The 21,615-nt window shown below is 40.7% G+C and overlaps 1 protein-coding gene across 1 annotated transcript in view; it reads right to left on the bottom strand.

The window, feature by feature from the left end:
- The window catches only part of DOCK2 (dedicator of cytokinesis 2), a 398,532-nt gene that overhangs the window by 357,865 nt on the left and 19,052 nt on the right, over positions 1 to 21,615 (bottom strand). The window contains exons 2-7 of the mRNA XM_041750396.1: positions 20,279 to 20,362; positions 10,035 to 10,075; positions 8,910 to 8,965; positions 8,321 to 8,417; positions 5,219 to 5,367; positions 9 to 144 (exon numbers count right to left, since the gene is read on the bottom strand). Of these exons, the coding sequence (XP_041606330.1) occupies positions 9 to 144; positions 5,219 to 5,367; positions 8,321 to 8,417; positions 8,910 to 8,965; positions 10,035 to 10,075; positions 20,279 to 20,362 (563 nt within the window). The remainder of the gene's footprint in view (positions 1 to 8; positions 145 to 5,218; positions 5,368 to 8,320; positions 8,418 to 8,909; positions 8,966 to 10,034; positions 10,076 to 20,278; positions 20,363 to 21,615) is intronic.

Below are 21,615 nucleotides of genomic sequence, written 5' to 3'. Positions count from 1 at the left end.
AAGCTCACCATTTCTTCTTTGATGCGCTCTGTGATTTTATCAGTCGCTTCCTCATGGGCATGGAACAAGCTGATGACACTGGTATTATCAGGGTCCAAGATATTTCCGTCATCATCTCTGACAATCAGGTCAAGCTCAAGAATTCTGAAAAGCCAAAACAGAGAGTGAGGATAAATCAGGGGAGACCTAAGACTTTAAAACGTTGGTGAGAAGTTTATACTAGTAAGTTTCCCTGGTCTCTGAAAATTGCAGACTTCCATGAAACAGCTCTATATTAACGGCCTTGCACACAGCTGCGGGGCATACTGGTACATTTCAGCTTCTTTGGGTGGGACTGTGGCAGTGTGTATTAAATTTTCTTAAAATGTGTATTTCCTGCGATGCTGAATCTAGAGAAACATCCACATTTGAATGAGGACATGTGTTACAGCACTGCTTGCATCAGCAAAGTGTTGAACAAAACCATAATGTCTGTCAAAGGGAGAATAACTAAATAAACTGTGACCTGTAATGGAATTCCAAGTAGCAGTGCATAACAAATATGATATAGCTTTAATGTGTTTGATGATATATCTCAATGAAAAAAATAAAGTATGGACAAATGCATACACTATGTTTATATAAACAAATAAACCAAGCCAGATATATTACCCGGGAGCATATACATGAATGACAAGAAAAGAGAGAAAGGTCTGGATAAAAAGCACCAAACCACCAATACTACCAACATGGCTACCTGTGAGGAGGAGTAGGACTCTGGGACCAAGAGGGGCAGAGAAGTCAAAGGAGACATGTGCCTTATCTTAATTTGTTTTATAATACAATAAACATAACATAACATATAGCAGAGAAGGTATTCGTATGTTATCTATTCAACAACATTTTTGAATGGAGTTGCTAGAGAAAAATCTCAGATATATTGCTTGTTACCTACAGCTTGCTCTTTAGCTCTTGGACTTCTAGGCCACAAGGTTTCCCCTGCTTGGTACTGATTTGTTTCAATTTGCATCTGCCATTCTGATCAGCATCAATGATACAGCAAACACATGGCACTTGCTGTAAACTCATGGATGTTAAATGTTTTATGTACATTAATGTTTTTATGTACTAATACCTCATTTTACAAATGAAGAAAAGACCAAAGATATGAGGACTAATTAATTTGCTCAAGATCACATAGCTAGTTAAAAAGTAATATGGCATCCTGGTCTGCACTCTTAACCTCTACGGTATACTTTCTAGATGGGAGGCATTTAGGAGTATATTGGGTTAGGGGACCAGGGGTAGGTTTGTAAAGGCCTTGATTTGAAGTTGTTTTGCACTTGATGTTGAGACAGAGGACCTCAGCTGTCCATACAAAGAAGGTAGGTGGAAGTGGGATGATGAGACTCTGAGAAGACCAACAGTGTTCCTACTTAGGCACCATTACTGAGTACCAGACTCAGAAAGGGCAGCAAGGACAAATGAAGGAGGCTAAGTTTCCATCTCTTATTTGAGAATCAGATTGAGAAGCACATCACTCATCTCATCCAAATGCAAACAGAAGGGAGCCAAGGTTCACCCGTTTGTCCACATTCATTATGAAATTAACTTCCAACTAGATATGACTCGTAATGTTGCACAGCCATGCTGCCGAATGGGCAATGCTAAAGGGGAATAAATGCTTTCAACTAATGCTGAGCAGAGACTCGTGTGACCTCAGAAAAGATGGAGCATAGCCAATACATAATTTAATGCCAAGCTCTCTCCAGCTCTTTCTCTTCAAAATTTATCAAGTGGATTTTGTTCTAAAATGTATGAATAAAACATTCTCCAGGGTATCTGGAGCTATCTTGGGATTTGGAGGAGTCATTTGAGGATTCCTCACTCCTTGGAAACCAAGGAGCTTGCCCATTACTGGTCTCATGTGGAATTTTAGAAGCTTTAGTAGTCACAGGCCAGGACTGTCAGGATTCCCATAACCCAGGGTCAGGAGAGGCTGCCAATTGAACATCAGACCATTTGCTTTGGAGAAATGAGCATTTTGACATTTTCTCCTCCAAGGTAGACCCACACTGCTCTCTTCTCTTCAAGAAAGTGCCAAGATGTACCCAAAACAAGGGTAGGGGAAGAAGCCTCTACCATATGCATTTTTAAAAAATAAAAAATTTTAATGGAAATGAGAACAGAAATGGCTCCTTCTGTGGCTCCTGATCATCCTCTGGACAGATCTAAACTCCTTTACTTGGCACTTAGGCCCCTCATGGTTCCTGGCTTCCTCTCTGTGTTCAAGTTAATCTCTGAGCTGCTCCCACATTCATTCTCTCTCTCTCTCTCTCTCTCTCTCTCTCTCTCTCTCTCTTCTCTCTCTCTCTAATTTCTTCACCTAATAATTCCCACTGGTCTTGTTAGATTCCAACCTGGTGTCAGTCAACTTCCTGTCTCCTACTGCCCTCTTGTCCATGCTTCCTGCTCTTATGAAAGGCATGACTTCCTACTCAAGTGTCTGTTGACTTCTCTCTCCTGTTTTAATCTACATGGTCCTTGGAGGCAATAGAATGCAGTATTAGTTAAACACTTGAACTCTGGAACCAAGCTACTTGGTTCAAATTTCAGTCATCTGGGGCAAAATGATTTAATCACTCTGTGAGCCTCAGTTCCCTCATCTGAGAAATAGAGATGATAATAGCACCTACGTACCTCATAGAGTAGTCATGAGATTTATCTGAGTTAATGCATGGAAAGTGCTTAAAACAGCACCTGGTAGGTAGTTAACAGTCAGTAAGTTATTATTGGTTCTCATTGCTTGCTTTTTGTTGTTGAGATAGTGGCTGTATTTTATAAATATATCTGTCCTAGAGGCCTACCAGGTGGTCAACAAACATCTGATGTCTGAGTGAAGGAACAAAGTGAATAATGGAAAAATAGGCTGATTCTGGTCAGTCCTCCAGCACTTAATTCCTGGCATTCTTCCCTGACTCTCACAGCATGAGGTGGTGTACCTCATGCAGCTCTTGATGCTCTCCCCAGAGGTCTGGCCTTCTGGCTTTCAGGAAGCCATCCACCCCATATCAGAGCTCGGAGCTCCCAACACATCAGGCCAGTGATAATTGAAGGTGTCCAAATCTCCCTCCCTTCTAGCTGCCTCATCAGGGAAGAGTGGTGAGAAGCAAGGGGCCCCTAGCTCAGAGTCTCTGTTTCCAAGGATGCCTCTCACTTCCCCAAAGAGAAGTGAATGAAACTGAAAGTACAGGGCTGGTCTCGACAATGCTATAGAGAAACAGCTGACTTGGGAAGGACTCTCCTCCTTCTCCAATCACCACCATTCATGTACTTATTCAAATATCATCGAGCATTTCCCATGTGCAGATCCTGTTCCTGGCACAGAGAGATGAATGAGATGGCCACGCTCTTACAGAGGTCCCATCACAGCAGGGGAGACAGACCAGTAGGGGGGTAATTATTGTTGAAGGTTCTAAGAGCCTGCAAGAGCACCTAACCCAGCCAGGGGTGGACAAGGAAAAATCAGAGAAGGCTTCCTGTGAGCGGTCATTTCTTCCATCCTTGGCCTTTTTTCTTAGGATCCTCATGAAGAAACAACACCTGAAGGTCACAGATGCCATTATTACAAAGCAGCAAAACTCCCTAGATACTCACACTCCCAGCTATAACTATACTCGACTAAGAGATATCACTGCACCAATGGTGGCAGCAGCTATGTGGCAAACCCTTCCTGTCACTTTGGGTTGATGTGCATTATAAGCAGATTTGGACACACTTGCTAGCTGCCAGCAGGAGAACTAGTAGAGGGACTGTGCTCCTGGGATGGGAAGCAGCTGGATGTTAGACCTGTTGACTTTCCTAGTGCCCATGGATCTTCCTAGTGCATACGACAAAAGGGCAAGAAAGCCTGGCTGCCGGGAAATTTCCTTCTTATCACATTGAATGGGCTCTTTCTACTTCCCCCTCTGGCCTTGTGGCTCAGCCTTCTGACCCATTTCACAATCTTCTAAACCTGCCATGCTCTCTTATGCACTCTTACCTTCCCTTTTTTTTTTTTTTTTTGGCCTACTTAATACTTCTTTGTCTTTCAAAATTCCCCTCAGGGTTACCACCTTCAGGGTTCCTTGACTTCCTTCTCAAAGTTGAATTAAGGGTACTCTTGTTTCATAAGCCATCAAACTGATCACAATTCATATCAACAGTTTACTTGTAGCTCACTCCTAACCAGACTGTGGTTCCTTAGTAGACAGGAGCTTTTATTTCTACAGCCTCAACAGCTGGCAAGGTATCAGACCAATCATGAATGTTCAACACATATTTTTTATTGGGATGAATTAGCAGGTGAGTATGATTTGGAAGGCATCCAAATAGCCAGGAGGGAGGGAAGGCCTTTACAGTTCTCAAATGCATCTAGGTAGTCCAGTAACGAGGCCTGTGGACTCTGGAGCTGGATTGCTTGGGTCTAAATTCCAATTCTGCCATTACTAGCTATGTGATTCTGGACAAATTACCTGACCTCTTTAAGAGTCTCAGTTTTTTTCATCTAAAAATAAAGGCGGACAATAAAACTGCATGCCACATAAAGTTATTATAAGAATTAAATAAGACAGTGAATGTAAAACACTTAGCATCAAGCCTGGTACATAATTAGCTCAGATTAGGTGTTACTTATAATATCATTATCACTACTATTATTATCAGTGGGCTGTCTTGCCTCAAAAAATTGTTTCATGTTCTCCTTAACTGCAAGCATTCAAACTCTAACCACTTTCTACTTCTTCCCTTTTGAGGAAACACTTTTGTAACTATGCATATGAGTTAGCTGATGGCATATGGCTCAGATAATTTAGGATGGGGGAAGGGACAGTAAGTCTCACACTGAGATTTAAGAGAGAGTTTTTTAAGTGCAGGAATAAAATGACAACTAAGCCAAAAGTGACCCAGCATGACTGTGCTCCCCAGCCCCTTGGAAATAGGCTAAATGAGTGCCATAAATCCCTCAGCCTGGTAATAACCACTGCATAAGCAAGCCCTCCTTCCACTTGCATGTCCCTAGGTCCCACAGGGGTGATAAGAAAGGCACACAAACACTGCACTGGTAACAACCTTCTTTCTCTCAAATAGAAAGTGGCAAACATGCATCTCAAAATGAAACCAGGTTTCTCTGGAGGGAGACAGGGAAGAAGGGGGGTGGGTAGGAGAAGACAGCATCTTCTCAGAGGAAAGAGAGGCTTACTTGTTGCCATAATCAATTTTGGATGTGACTTTCTGCTTCAGTTCCTTCAGCTCATCCTTGGGCAGAGTTCCTGAGAGGAGCTGGGACCGCCACTCCATCAGGTCATACATCATGGACTGCACCTGCATGAACCTTTCCTTTTTGCTGGCCTACAAGACAGGAAACAATGCACAATCACCTGTGCTAAGGGTGTGTGGGCATCTATGTGGCAAACTGTGCCAGTCAGTGAAGTATGTTCAGGGGCCATGGCTTAAGGATCTCTCCTGGCCCCCACCCAGTTACCGAGAGACTGGGCGGTAGTCTCTGTCATCTACACATTTCCTTCCACTGGGCCCACAGAGACTTCCAGAAATGAAAGTAATAATCCTGATCATTTCTTGTTAAAGAAAGGGTGATCTCTGACTCCCATCAGAAAAGATACTCGAGGAGTGGAAATGCCATGAATATATTCTGTAATGCAGGTCCCAGAGATCAGGCTCTTCAAAGGCACGAACCAGGGCCATTTTTCTGGTGATAAAGGCCTATATCTAGGGCAGTGTTCCCCCAAGTGTGATGTGCAAAACCTGTAGGACACAATGGCTTCTGGTGATACAAAGACACAACATTAAATAACATGGACCCATATGGTGGTGATTCTCCTTCTATCCTTCTGTATAAAGGAAGGAAAAAGGTGCGGCTTCATGGTAATATGTCTTTAACCCCTCTCTCATGTTTACCAATTACTTTTTTAACAAAGAGAGAGAGGTCTTGAGTTCAGAGCTTTTGACTAGTACTATAGCAAGCATTTAATAACATTGCCTTGTTTTCATTGTATTTATTTGAATAAAGTTCTAATTATGCCAAGCACTTTGGCTTTGCACTTGGGAAAGCGTGTGTGGTATAAAATTATATATATATATATTTTTTTAACATACAAATATACATATAGATATATTTTAACATAACAAATGTGTATATATTTGTTATATATATAACATATATATTTTCATATTTAACTGTTAAACTATATAATGTTTATATATATTATATATATAAATATGTTTATAATATGTAAATACAAATATATATGTATAATATATATATATATATATTTGTTCTTTATCCCCAGGTCTTGTCACAGAGTTCCTAAAGCTCTGGAACTTCCTGAGTGATAAGAGCCTTTTTTTCTTATTCATAATAAGCTCCTTTTCACCATACCTGAGTTTATGTTAATGACATGACTCTTCGTGGCCCCCTTCACAGCTTCTGGATGGGGGCTGGATGCCAGAAGAATTTATCATGTGATTAGAGGGTTGGAAATTTTAATCCCACTCCCCTAACCCTTCCCCTTCAAGGAAGGGAGACAGCCTAGGGATGGAGCTCAGTCACCAATGTCCAAAGATTTAGTCAATCATGCCCATGTAATGAAACTTTGATTAAAATTCTCAATCAACAAGGTTTAAAGAACTTCCCAGATGGTAAACATATCTATGTGCAGGGACAGTGGCATGCCAAGAGAAGGCATGGAAGCTCTGTGCTTACTCCCATCCTAGTTCCTTTACCTGCATCTCTTCCATTTGGTTGTTCCTGCATTGTAGCCTTTACAGTGTAGCCTTTACTGTTATACAGTGATCATAAGTATAGCTCTTTCCAGAGCTCTGCAAGTTGTTCTAGGGAATTAGGAGACCTGAGGTGGAGGTGGAGAGGAATGATGAACCTCTGAATTTAGACAGAAGTGTGGGTAGCCTAGGGACCCAAGACTTGCAACTGGCATCTGAAGTGAGGGCAAACTTGTAATTTTGAGTCTTTAACCTATGGAATATGAAACTGATTCTGGGTAGTCAGTGTTAGATTATAGGTCATCCAGTTGGTGTTGGAGAATTGAGAATTGTTGTTGAAATGACATGGAATGCTGTGAAATTTCTTACATAAATTATTTAAGTTTATTAGAAAGGGAGCCAATTAAGTATTAAGAAAATATTATACACGTGGTATGCAGACATGGCTAGAATCATGAAGAGGATATTGGAATACCAGAGATTTAAGGTTCTCCTTACTAGGGTAAAGGGCACAATGGACTTAATATTCAAAGATTTCTTAGGGGAAAACAAACTTTCAGGGTGTGGTGTATATGATGTTTAAAAAGGGGTAGTGGAGATGAATAATTAAACCACTTTAGGGATGCCTGGGTGGCTCAACCCTTTGGCACCTGCCTTCAGCCCAGGGCATGATCCTGAAGTCCTGGGGCCGAGTCCCAGGTCAGGCTCCCTCAATAGAGCCTATTTCTCCCTCTGCCTGTGTCTCTGCCTCTCTCTCTGCATCTCTTGTGAATAAATAGGTAAAATCTTAAAAAAATAAAATAAAATAAACCCCTTTAGCTTCAAGTTACTGTTTTCCACCTAAACTTTCATATCAACTTTTGGAAAACTTATAGAATTGGATGTGCCAATTACCATATATTACGAAGTATCCGCAAGAGAGTCGACATTTATGACCATAAAAATTAAGTCTACAAATAGCGTGTGTACACCAGCAGGTGTGCACAGTGCTGTAACAGACATGCAGTAAGCCTTGGTTGACATTTTCACTCTCAGCTTAATGGTTTTCTTAGCTAATTGCTTTCATTAGGAGCTTTAGAAGCATCAAAGGAGGATTTAAAATTAGATTTGCTTCAATACAGGGAAACTACCTGCAAAATGTGCTCTGTTTTTCCAGGGTCAAAACTTCTTCATAGATCTAAGGACAATAGCCATTAGTTGATTAATATATAAGAACAGTATTTCTCAAGGTATTGTCAACAGACTATCAAATCAAAATCCCCAGGGTTTTTAAAATGTAGAGTCCCATTACAGGAAGCTTATTTTTTAACAAAAATTTCTGCACTAGTTTTAAAACAGAAGGATCACCTCAGACCCCCATGTATTATGGCTGGGTCACAAGCTCACTGTGTGGCTTTGAGAAAGCTACCTAACCTCTCTGGGCCTCCATGTACTCATACTGTTTGTTCTACTATGTCACTGGAGCTACTTTGGCCTGCCCTGCTATATAGCCAAATTCCCAATCTGAACCAAAGCAAAGACTGCCATTAGCTTCCATACTAGGGAGCAGGGTTCTGAGTCTCACCACGTAGAGCTGTTTCCAGATGCTGCCCCATTCCCAAAGTGTCGTTGTCACTTCTTGTGCCAGAGGAATTTCTGCAGGAATGATGTTCTCGATATTTCTATTTAAGGTGGGAGACAAAATTGTGTGAAATTGAGACCCAGGTGCTAACAAGATAAAATGCTAGCAAATTTGCATTAAGCTGCAGCTGCTGAGAGGGCCCTTGCTGGCAGAAGACTAAACCATCCCCAATAGCCACACCAATTACATTATGCAAATACAAGGAACTTCCTTTTTAATGTCCTCCTTCACTGGGGTGGGTCTTGCAAGCTCATTATTCAGGATTAATCGACTTTAATATAATTCAAAGGCAGCTGCCGGTGAAAAGTTTGATTCTCCACACTTCCTAATATCCCCTCAGAATCAGATCTGAACAGAAATCAATTTGGATTAGATCTCCCATTGCATGGGAAAAAAGAGACACACAAATAAACATGGGCACGGAGAAGAGGGATAAGCTGATTCACATCTGCCAAGCCAGGTTTTCAGAGCTGACAGGACAGAGACGTCTATGAGCCCTTGAGGGTCAAGTCTGGTGAAAAATAACAAATACCTTCTTTTCTCCACTGTCACTTCCTTGATGTAGATAAAGGATTTAGGGAAAATACCCTGTTGGAAATAAAATGAAATAAAATAAAATGGCATATCCTTACAGAAATAACTAATCCCAGGCCTTCGTGTTTTTTCCCAAAAATAATTGATAAGTGAAACCCTCAAACTTTACAGGAATAATTCATTCTTTTAGGTCTACTTCTCATCAGTTCTCTACCAATTGTTCTAGATACTATAACAGCCCTAGGTTCCCAAGGATGCTCCTGTCCAGAGGGACAAGACAAGAGCACATACAAGACTCACGCTAAGTGAGACAACGTGCTCTGTCTTTCCCCTGTCCTGCCCAATTCCAGGAAAGCAGTCACCCTTCACAATCATGAATAGCTGGAACGTCAGGTCTTAAAGCAACAGCACCCTTGATTGCATATGGGCTATTTTGATGAGACATATTTTTCCCTGAACTTATTTTATGGTTTTTTGGAGAGCAGAGTAGGATCATGCCTCCCAATACAGCGTGTCAGGGAGGGAGGAAGGAAGAAGTGTCTTATTTCCTTGCCCCCTAAGTTTGGCTCAGTTAACAAGAGAAGCTTATCAATTACTTGGAAATTCCTTCATAAATTAACCAGTGTACACACTGGAGGCATATGCTTTGTGCTAGACATCGTGAGCAATAAGACCAGTAAAACAGGCGCCTGCTCTTACAGAGACGATGGTGTAATATAGGGTTGGAACAAGTAAACTCCCTGAGGGCAGAGACTGGACTTGTCTCTGTGAGGCGAGGAAATGATGAATGCCCCCCAAACAACTCTAGAGAGAGGCAACAGAAGAATTTCAAATAAAACATGCACAATTCCATGGGGACTCGAGGAAGGGAGAAATCATATGTAATTGGCATATCAAGAAAAGTCGGGGGAAAAGAGAGCTTTTCCCAGAGGTTACCCTTAAGGGAAAGGGAGTTGAGGCACCACAAGTGCCAAGGTGTAGAAATAGGAAAGCACAGGACAAAAGGAAAGAGAAATGAGACAAATTGGCTGGGGAGCTGCAGTGGGAGACAACTGCCCAAAGGGATTGCAGAATGGTATAAAGACATCCAATACTGTTTCAAATAAAAACAGACTGACCTTACCTGTAACATTTTGTGCTTTAGGAGGTACCCCCTATACCAATCTGCAAAGAGAAAAAAACAGGTCTCTTATGTATTCTTACGAATGTATTGCTGGTTTTGTTGTTGTCATTCTGTTTGTTTTTAACTAGCAAAGAAACTACTGCAAAGTGCTTTAGACTTTAGGTACAGATCCAAGTCTGGAAGCCCCCAGGCTTCAACAATCTGTTGAATTTGTTGCCAACATCTCTAAAAAGCATCTAAAAAAACAAGGATTTCACATTACAATGCAAATTTCCTCAAAAAAAATAGGAGACCCAGTAATGGTGTCCACTGCTTCCCCACAGTGACAGTTGGCCCATGGTGAAGAGCAGCTGGTCCCATCAGACAGAGCAGGTGCCTCCAACTCACCAGCCTCCACCCAGCCCTTCACTTATTTCAATTATCTGCCTTAGTCCTGTGTCCATGTGCACATTTCAACCTCCGCCTTCGAGACATAGAAAGGCTAAGGGAGTTTAGCAAACATCCTAAAATAATACCCATAGTTTTAACAATAGCAAATTGTGTCTAATATATGATTTGTAAAATTTAGTTATTATAAAACAGAGAAGTTCAGAGTTAGGTAAAAGGATAGGAATTTTAAAAGCGTCTTCCCTTCACAAGAATATAAACAATGATTCAATTAACAGAAGTCCAAATTATACACAGTCCTCGAACAAAATGAGCCTCAGTGTAGCAAGTATTGATGACTATAATGAGTCCACTGGCCTTTGGAATGATTCAAGCACAGCCAACTAGTGGCATTTGTCATCTTTGTAAATAAAAAGCATCTGTTGGGAGCCTCATTAGTAAACCCTCATTACTGGGCTAACAGATTGTTGTCGAAATATGTTTTCAACAGACATACGTGCAAACCCCCAAACAAACAAGTTAAAATGCTAAGTCACCCTTCATAGTTATAAGCCAGGTTGAAGGTCAGGTCCTAAAGAAAATTCTAAAGCAACAGAGGCCCACAGTGGCTCCTATCTTGAGAAACAGAAAGATGAAGGAGACAGAGGAGAAAAAAACAAAACAAAACAAAAGCAAAACAAAAACAAAAACAAAAACAAAAAAACAGAAAGGAATGGAGGTCAGGGAGAAAGAATCTCAGGTTTGGAATAAAGTACTGTTCTAGGCATTCATTATATAAAGTCTTTTAATCTCTGTAATAACAGGAGGTAGAAACTGTAATTATCACATTTTACAAGAGTGGCCTACCTGAGGCAGAGAGAAGTAACTTGCCCAGGGTTATAAAGCTAATAAGTGACAGTGTCAGGATTTGAATGTAAGCAGCCATCAAACTGTGTTTCCTGTCTAATGAAGGAAGGAGCACAGTGGTTGCCTACCTTCCTCCAATATCTGAATCCCTATGATTCCACTAAGCAATTTTCCCATTGAATATTTCTAGTGCTGGAAATTTCATGAAGCATCACATTCTATGTTTACACTTCTCTAATAATGTGTCCATAACTATTGGTGATAATTAATCATTAACTATAGCATTTATCCTTTCTGAGTGCTTACTATATGTCAAGAATTCTGGCAAAATTTTCGTTTTGTTTCTTCCTAATTATAATTTAATCTTTACAATTCTCTAAAGTAGATACTATATTACCTCAATTCTGCAAATGAAAATATAGAGGCACAGAATGATTAAGCAACTTGCTCATGGTCACACAGCTAGTGGGTAATTAAGATTTATTTTTTTTTGAAAGATTTTATTTACTTATTCATGAGAGACATAGAGAGGGGCAGAGATACAGGCAGAGGGAGAAGCAGGCCCCATGCAGGGAGCCTGATGTGGGACTGGATCCTGGGACCCCAGGATCACACCCCGGGCCCAAGGGAGGCGTTCAACCCCTGAGCCACCCAGGCATCCCTGTAACTAAGATTTAAATCCAAGCATCTAACCTCACAGAGATGACACTCCACAGCCTTGCATTATAACAACTCCTTTGTTTGTAGTTCTACCCTATGCCACCAGCGAAATATAAGAACATCTTTGCAATATTGCTAGCTACCATTTGCTGATTACTTAATGTATGAAAAGCTGTATGCTAAGTGCTGTACATGCATTTTCTTATTTAGTCCTCATATCAATACTGTGAGCTAAGTACTATAATTCCCATTTCATAGATGAAAAAACTGGGGTTCAAGTCGATTGATGCACTGGGCCAAATCACACAGCCAGGATTCATGGGCAAAGCTTTGTGGCTTCAAGGCCAGCCCTCAGGGATCCCTGGGTGGCTCAGCGGTTTGGCGCCTGCCTTTGGCCCAGGGCGCGATCCTGGAGTCCCAGAATCGAGTCCCATGTCCGGCTCCCGGCACGGAGACTGCTTCTCCCTCCTCCTGTGTCTCTGCCTCTCTCTCTCTCTCTCTCTCTCTCTCTGTGTGTGTGTGTGTGTGTGTGTGTGTGTGTGTCTATCATAGATAAATAAATAAATAAATCATTAAAAAAAAGCCAGCCCTCAATGCTGTTCTGACACATTAGTCCATATGTGATGAGTACATATACAGAAAAACTTCTCTTAGAGCACAAATACAGACAAAGGTCTGTTAGTTGCAGTGACCTGAATCTACTTGTTGGCCAAGGCCACCAAAATCTACCAGAGAGTGGGAAAACAATCAAAGGACCAACAGTTCCTACCCAAAGCTCATGCTCACATCCACATCTCCATGACAGGGGCCCCATCAGGGTCTCTTGACTCCCTGGTCCAGGGACTCTGTCTACTTAGACCCTTGAGACTCAGTTACTTATGCATGCCTTGTAGTTTTTCTAATTCAACCAACACTGATAGTTCACATGACACTGGGCTAAGTACTTTCAGAAATAATCCCCTGTGACCCTTGATGAGAGGGCTTATTACCACCAGCACTTGCAAGATGATTATAATACCTCAACTGCATCAGGACTGTCCTCAGGACTTTTTCTGACATCTCCACTCCCGCTAGGTCATGGACTTCCATGACTCCTGATATTGGCTCCGTAATCTGGTCCTGTCAGCTGTATCTGGCTATACTCCCAGACCCCACTAGGCAGATAATAGTAGTTGGCATCCGTAGCAAAATCCAGGACAATGAACACCATGATCAAAAGCAGACTGTGTTAACACAGGACTTGAGGTATCCCAGGACTTGCCTCCAGGCTGAACACACTTTCGAGTCAAATAATATCACCATTCATGAGATAAGCACTTCTGTTTTTAATACAAAACTCACAAAGTGCATCCTAGGGGAAGATGAGAAAAGGAAAATGTTTACATTCTTCTGGACAATTATGAAGTACTAATTCCTCAAATTGTCCTCCTTTCCCACATCCCAAATACCAAAATGAAATGTACCTAAATTTTCTAATCAGCAAGTGTAGAGGGTAAAGAGAAATTGAAGAGAAATTAAAAATATCCCAGGATGTTAAAAAATAATCCATAGGCTAAAGATTCAATCCTCTGTCATCTATAGGCAGCATAATTTTGGGTCATGTAACTAAAACCTCTGTGTTTACATCTATAAAACGAGAGGAATAACAGGTACCCCACAGGGTGTTGCAAGAACTATTTTTTAAACATGATTATGAAGTAGGGGCACCTGGGTGGCTCAGCAGATGAGCATCTGCCTTCAGCTCGGGCCATGATCCCAGGGTCCTGGGATCAAATCCGACATCAGGCTACCCACAGGAAACCTGCTTCTCCCTCTGCCTATGTTTCCGCCTCTCTCTGTATGTCTCTCATGAATAAATAAATAAAATCTTTTTTTAAAAAAATAAAAATAAAACATGATTACAAAGTAAACATGTCTAATAAAAGTATAAAACATTGGATGGAAAGAAGACATACCAATTCAGGATAAGTGTTACCTATAGTATGGACAAAACGACAAGAATAGAACAGGGGAGGGATAAACAGAGGGTTTCAACTGCATCTAAAATTTTCATTTCTTAAAAAAAAAGTGTCAACATTTGTTTATCGAGTGGTGATTGCCTGAATGTATTTTACTTTCCTGTATTATTGAAATATCTAATGATATTAAGATCAAACAGAAGCCAGCAGTTATCAGTGGTAAAGACTGTGATGTCTGGAATCTAAGCCTGGATTTGAATGAAGATCTACAACTTATTATCTGTGTGATCTTAGACAAGTCATTGCACTTCTCTGAACCTCAATTTTCTTATCCATAAAATGGGAATAATAATAGTATTTGTCTCATGAGGCTAAAGTTAGGTAAGGAATTCAGAGTTTGCCCAGTGTCTGACATATGGTAAGTGTTCAAAATTCAGTAAATATCATTCTTTCTTTTAAAAATCATCATCATCATCATCATCATCATCATCAAAAACCACCACCAAAGAAAGTTGGGCGTATTTTCTATTTTATTTCCAGAACCTATAGATTGTGAATACTATTATTTTATTCAATGAAGTCAGTTCAATGTATTTCCATTAACAACAAAGTAAATGAAACATGTTTTGAATCAACAAAATGGAGTTTACTGATGATTTGGCCTCACCTTCATTCAGCAGAGAAGAAAACCTCACTTTCACATGGCCTATCTCTAAAGTGGACCCCAAAAAAGGCCATCTCTCCGCAAAGTGACTCTTTAAAAAAAGAAATCCTGTTAAGTGCTCATAACAACATCATGTTACCTTGAAACCAAAGAACTTAGATCACTTTTGATGGAGTCATTGGTCCAAAAGCTGCTATGTGGTTCTGGGTATACCCTACTCTGCAAGTTGTAGATCCAAAATTCTCTTCCAGAGCTCTTTGCAGCTGAACTAAGACCAAGGTAACACACTTAGGAACTTGGAAAGAGCTCCAGATATTTTTAAGTGAGAAAAGCAAGTCTCAGAATGGTATGCACAGTGTGGTGCCATTTCTAGGACACAACAAAATCTATGCCTTACCCTAAAAAGCAAGAGATTCTATGTCAGCCTCCTCCTTCACACCTTCCCCTTGTTTCCTTTTACTGATAAACAAAATTCAAAAGCTCCTTGGGAACCGCTGTTCTCTTCCTACTAAAAGTAGGCCCCCATGACCCAGACAAGTGTATGTATCAGTAGGTGGAATGGAATTTCCTTGTTGTTCCAGAAAGGAAACAAATAATGGAAGATGGAGCAGACAATCCCTCTGAAGGGCTTATAAAAAAGAGTCTAAACAAACAGGGCTACCCCCAAAGGCCAGGCCCCTACCACAGTCTATGTAATTAGAAGATAGAGAGAGGGCCGCCTGGTGGCTCAGTGGTTTAGGGCCGCCTTCAGCCCAGGGCGTGATCCTGGAGACCAGGGATCCTCGGGCTCCCTGCATGGAGATGCTTCTCCCTCTGCCTGTGTCTCTGCTGTCTCTCTCTCTCTCTGTATGTCTCTCATTAATAAATAAATAAAATCTTTTTTAAAAAAAAGAAGATAGAGAGAGGCAGAAGGTTCTTTGGAGGTGGTAGTTGCTGCCTTAGAAGTGCTTGGTATCACTTCCCCACCCCCAGGCCAAATCCAAGCATAGGGGTGAGGTCTAGGAGCTTTACTCGTAGGGACATCTGGCATCTTATTCTCCAGCTTATAAGACTATTTGTTCAGAGGACTGGCTAACCTTTGGACTTATTTGGTCAAAGAAGATAGAGAACTGGAAAGAAAGCACCCCAAACTCTTTCCCACATCCCAATCTTATTTAAATTGGAGAAGGAAGGGTGACATTAAACTGGATATAGGATTGAAGTCTTCTTTTGAAATGTCATTAAATATCAGGAAAGATGTCAACCAAATGTGACTGAAGGAAGTGATTAAAAAAAATCACACTAATTTTTATGTTTATCTCCCCAGGAGGAGTTCTGACTGCTCAATAAACATATGTATTTTCCATATCTAAAATCAGAACATAGAAAGTTGATGCATCCTCTGGGTAAAAGAGCCAGCCTAAGAGGTGTACTACAGACCAAAACATAAGCATAAAGATACCTAAGGCTTAGTAACAACAGGTATCCTTCTGAATTATTTGAGTTTTCAACACAATAAAATATTATCTCTATAATAAAAAAGTTAGTCAAAATGGGCTCTAGTGAAAGGAAATTCATTCATGTCTAAGGTTCCACATCAGTTTTTTTCTTCCTTATTCATCCAGCTGAGTAAATTTAGTATAGGCAAAGAAGAGCTGGCCTCACCCATTTCAGGCAATCAGAGGGACAGTTTCCAGGTTCTCTGGGCCATATTGTAGAGTTATACACCTGCCAGTCTCTATGTAATGGGAGGAGGGATGGAATTAGCCAACACAAAGCACCTAGGAGTTAGCCATGGTGCTAGATAGCTTCTCTACTTTCTCTCATGCTATCCTCATAACAAGCCCAAGAACAGGCAATGGTAACTCATGTCACAGGTGAGAAAACTAAAGCCTACTTACCCAGCTAGTGGGTAATGGAGTAGAGAATAACTTTCCATTTCAAGAGTCCATGATCTTTCCACTACTTTTTATTTGTTTGTTTGAGGGGAGGATTCAAAAACTATTAAAAAGTACAAAGAATAAGATAACAACTACTTGCCTTCCTAGCATCTAGAATTAATCATTGCTAATATCTGGAGATAGGTGCTTCAAATCTTCAAGCCTATATTACTTTTATCTAAAATGGATATGGACTTTACAAAGAATTTAAAGTAAGCAAAAAGTATAAATACAAGAGCTAAAAGAATTGTCCTGAATCCCATTATCTAGAAAAAGGAAAATACTACTAAACATCATTTTAGTCAACTTTTCATTTATATTTATACACACAGGATGACACATGGACAAAGAGATAAAATATGATTTTTAAAATACTCTCATAAAAATCATCATATAGTAAAGACATTGCATAAATAAAAATCTCAAATACCAAACTGAATCTTATTTGTATTTAATAGAAGAAAAATAAGAGAAGTGAAATTAAAAGAAATGTTGAAACTTTGATTAAATGTTTCTTCTTAGAGGAACCCTCATGCACTGTTGGTGGAACACAGTCTGGTGCAGGCAGTCTGGAAAACAGTATGGAGGTTCTGCAGAAAGCTAAAAATATAGCTACCCTCACACAATGGAATATTAGCCATATAAAGCATGAAATTGTGTCATCTGAAAGACATGAATGGAGCTAGAGAACATTATGCTAAGTGAAGTAAGTCAATAAGAGAAAGACAAACACCACATGATTTCACTTATGTGCGGAATTTAAGAAACAAATCAAATGAGCAAAGGGGAAAAGAGAGAGAGAGAAACCAAAACACAGACTCTTAACTATAGAGACTTTTAGTATCAATTTCTATAAATGGATTCATTTAGATTCAATGCTCACTACTATTTCCTTTTATCACAGCTTTTTAATTCCTGTATTTTAAATTTTTGATTCATCTTTCAATTGGCTGGATTTTATTTTTCAAGTAGGTTTCTGCAAGAGGGTTTCATGGGCACACCCAAGTTCTTTTTATTATACTACCCTGACTCATTTTTGACTAACACTGTGGTTTTCATTTTTTTATATTTGCTAGAACAGGTTTTCAAACAGAATCATAGGCAAACCTCCTCATCTGCAAAGTAGCCTGTAACTGTCCAAGGCCCTCAGGAAAATCTTAGGGTCACATAAATTCCAGTTTGAAAAATCCATAAATAAATAAATATATATATATATATAGAGAGAGAGAGAGAGAGAGTTTAGGCATGATATGTCCTGCTGTTTTGTATACCAATGCTTCAGATAAACAGAATCATTTTAATAGACTTCTGAACAGTGAATATGTATTTTCTGAGTATTCATGAATTGATTACTCACTAAATTAATATGCCCAGTTCTTTTTTTTTTTAAGATTTTATTTATTTGTTCATGAGAGACACACAGAGAGAGAGAGAGAGAGGGAGAGAGAGAGGCAGAGACACAGGCAGAGGGAGAAGCAGGCTCCATGCAGGGGGCCCAATGTGGGACTTGATCCCAGAATCCCAGGATCACGCCCTGAGCTAAAGGCAGACGCTCAACCACTAAGGCATCCAGGCATCCCTACCCAGTTCTTTCTAGAAAGGCATTGTAGCCACTTATTACAAGGATACATTTAAATAAAACTAATAATATAGAATTAAAAATGGAAAGCCAGAACCAAAGAAGGTTAGTAACAAGGACTCTAATCCCAAAGACAAATAAAAGTAGCTCAAGTCAGCAAGTATGGCCTTTCTGAAGGTCAGGCAAAAGTAACAGAAGGCTCTGATATTACTAACCTGTGTGGTCAGTTTACTGCCCTCAAGCTTTCTCATGAAAAGTCACATGAAAAGAAGAGGAATATGCTTGCCTGAATCTCAAAATGTGGGACACCACAAATAATAATAATAATCACTGAGGCTTTTACACTGTCTCAGTAAGCATGGGGTGGAAGAAAGAATGTGGGCTTGCATGCATAGGGAGGGAAATATAGCCATGCTACCTGTGTGGCCCTCAGCAAGTCATTTCCCTTCCAAGTCTTGATTTCTTGCTTGCAGACATGAGGCTTCATGCCTCATGGATTAGCATTCAATGGCACAGAAGAGACACTGAGGAGAATTGTCATGTTGCTTGTATTTTCATTCTTTGCCCTTGCTAGATACTTACAGTTTGCTTATTTGCCGCTGGGTAAAATAGGATTTGTAAAAGGTGGGTTGCATTATAGCAAGGCGGCAGGTGTTTGGAACCATATCCCTCCCTTCCTGCCCCAGACTCATTCATTCTGTATGTAGAAGGTTTCCATAGGGCCAGACTGGGATTTTTAGAGGCCTGGACACTAAAAGTGTCATTTCATCTCATACACACCCCAAAATAATATGTATAATACTAAAGTTTAAGATAAATGTAAGGAAGGTGAACAAAGTTCTCATTTCTCCCATGATGACTTCTTTAAAGCTGTTTTGAAATATCATATATCAAATACTTTTCCCCTCACAAAAGCTCTTATGCTTGTTTGTTTTTTTTGGTTTGCATATGTATGTGTGTGTGTTTGCCTGTGTACATGTGTTTGTACGTGTGTGTGTGAACATGCCTGTACGTGTTTATGTTTGCATGTGTGTCTGTGAGTATGCTGTGTGTGTGTGTCTGTGTGTGTGTGTGTGTGTGCCAATCTGCAGAATTGCCTGGGCAGTTAGATAAAGCTGATCTGGCACTGGGGATAAGACCTGTCCTGTGGGTTGCTATGAGGGTAACTAGACTAACATGTTATAAGGAAATGTATGTACTAAATATCCAAAGACGGCTGGTTTTGTAGGCAGCCTCCTTTCATCTGGTTGGATATTTCCCCTGATGGGCCTCCTTAACAGTAGCATACCTGCTTCCCATCCACCCCTCACTCCTATCCCAGCACAAGAGCTCTCTAATTTAAGGGATTAGCGGAAAGGGGGCAATGGACTTGGGTGCTCAGTCCACTCACTTCTTTCTTCTTGTTCTGCCCAGCTATAGGAAAGACATGTTTTCCACACAGTAGGATTAGAGGCAGAACCAGGAAGGGGGAGAAGTGGAGGTCCTGCTCAGCCAGTCAGGACTGGGAGAGCCTGCCTGATTGTGGCTGACACACTGGTAAGTTCATTTAGCTCTTACACCCAAGCCATGCTCCCAATATCAATTTTATACATGACATTGATTTATAATGCCCTGACTCATGGGTCTAAGGTTATTAGCTTTTGTGCAAATTTTAAAAAGCACCCCTATCACCACCACCACCATGGGTGAATACAGCCCAATAGACATTTAGCTTCACAAGAGGATGGCACCTCTATGGGAAGAAAGAGATGCCACTTTGCCCAAGACAGGGCTCCTAGCTTGATGCAGGGTGTAAGCACTGCTCCTAGGCCCAGGCACAGTGTCCATACCACACAGTTGTGTATAGCAGTCCTTTTGGAATCAAGGGTATAATTTGCGAGCCCTTCAAAGCCCTTACAAGGCTGATTTCCCTTTGTAACCTTTTTAATATCAATAATAAGAAAGAAGGTGGATGTCACATGCCTAAAAACCCCCATGGCTGTGGTAAATGGACAGCATAACAAACATCAAACCACACAAATCAGACTTTTGCTACTAAGTATAGATTCCTAAAATAACAAAGCATTATTTTCAGTAAATTCCAATTACTAATATTATCAAAATGCATAACAGACCACATATGGCTGCAGGTCCAAAGAGAGGCCTGGAAGTGGTAGGTATGTACTGCAGATGTTCCAATACCATCAGTCAGGGGTCCTGGCATCCATGGGTCACCTGAGCCAGTGACTCACCTCCACAGGTCTCCTGTATCCGCACCACATCACCAATCTGAAGGGAGAGCTGGGGGGCTCCACTCCCTTGGAAGTTGTATATGGCTGTGAAACAGAAGAGAGGGGCAGCATGGTAAGACCTCTGGATAATGAGAATCACTGTTCCTCTCTGCTCTCCTTGAGTTTACCTGACACTCATTCAGCCTACAGGGGTTAATAAGACCAGTGCAGAAACTCACAGCCTCCTACAGGAGTCAATGCAGGCCTAGCCTCGTTGCTAAAGGCAAACCTGACCTCTCCCAGCACAGGTCCTGTACTCCAGTTTGCATGCCAAGGAGTCTATTGATATCATCTACCATTCTCACAGTGTGCCAGGCATGTCCTCTGTATATCTTCTTATTCCATTCTAAGGTATAAACTATGATCCTATCTTATAGATGGAAAGCAGAGTTGTTAAGAAGTTAAACAATTTGGTCAAAGTCATCAGACCAGGAAATGACAAGAAATTACTCCCTCCCAATGACAACAGCCTAACATTCAAGTATATACTCTGTCTTCCCATTTCTGTTATCAGTCCCTGGGGAACAGTGTTGGTTATGAACATTCAGAGTCCCCCCTGTGCTGTCAGAACCTCCACTAACCTCTTAGAACACAAGATCATGCCATACCATTGCAGTGCACAGGCCCTCTTCAGCATCACTTACTAAGTGATGCCAAGGCCCCATTATTAATCCAGAGTAGGGATGCAGCCTACTTTCCAAAGGCTAAAATGGAATCACCATCTTGAGAGGTTTTCAAGAACATAATAGGACAGAATACGATTTGATTTAAGGAAAAGATTCTCAGGAGGATACACAGTATAGTCCTAGAACATTGTCATCATTCATTCATGCAACAGACATTTAGTAAGTGGGTATGATGTGCCAGGCACATGCTAGGCACTGATCTTGCTCTTTTGGTGAATACAGTAATAAATAGAAGATTACAAAATATGAGACATGTGAAAGAGGAAACAACAGGGCCTGGCAGAGAGTTATAAGACACTTCAATTTTTGTTGGGGTACTTAGGGAAGGCTTCCCTGAGCTGGTACATGAAATACTTGAGCAGACCAGCTAGGGGAACACCAAGGGAGGGGCATTTCAGGAAGAGAGAACAGTAGGTGCATGGGCCCTAAGGAAGGAAGGCACTTGGCATATGCAGAAACCATCAAAAGAAACTGCTGTGGATGGAATATGGTAAGAGAGGAGAGGGTGACACAAGATGAGACTGAAGAGGTAGAGACCAGGTCAAACATGGCCTTTATTATGAGTTTGGGCTTTATTCCAAGAAAATGGGAAGCTGGAGGGATTTTATTTAT

Source organism: Vulpes lagopus, chromosome 3, assembly GCF_018345385.1.
Source record: "Vulpes lagopus strain Blue_001 chromosome 3, ASM1834538v1, whole genome shotgun sequence".
Classification (NCBI taxonomy): Eukaryota; Metazoa; Chordata; class Mammalia; order Carnivora; family Canidae; genus Vulpes; species Vulpes lagopus.
This window is presented reverse-complemented; position numbering and strand designations above follow the sequence as displayed.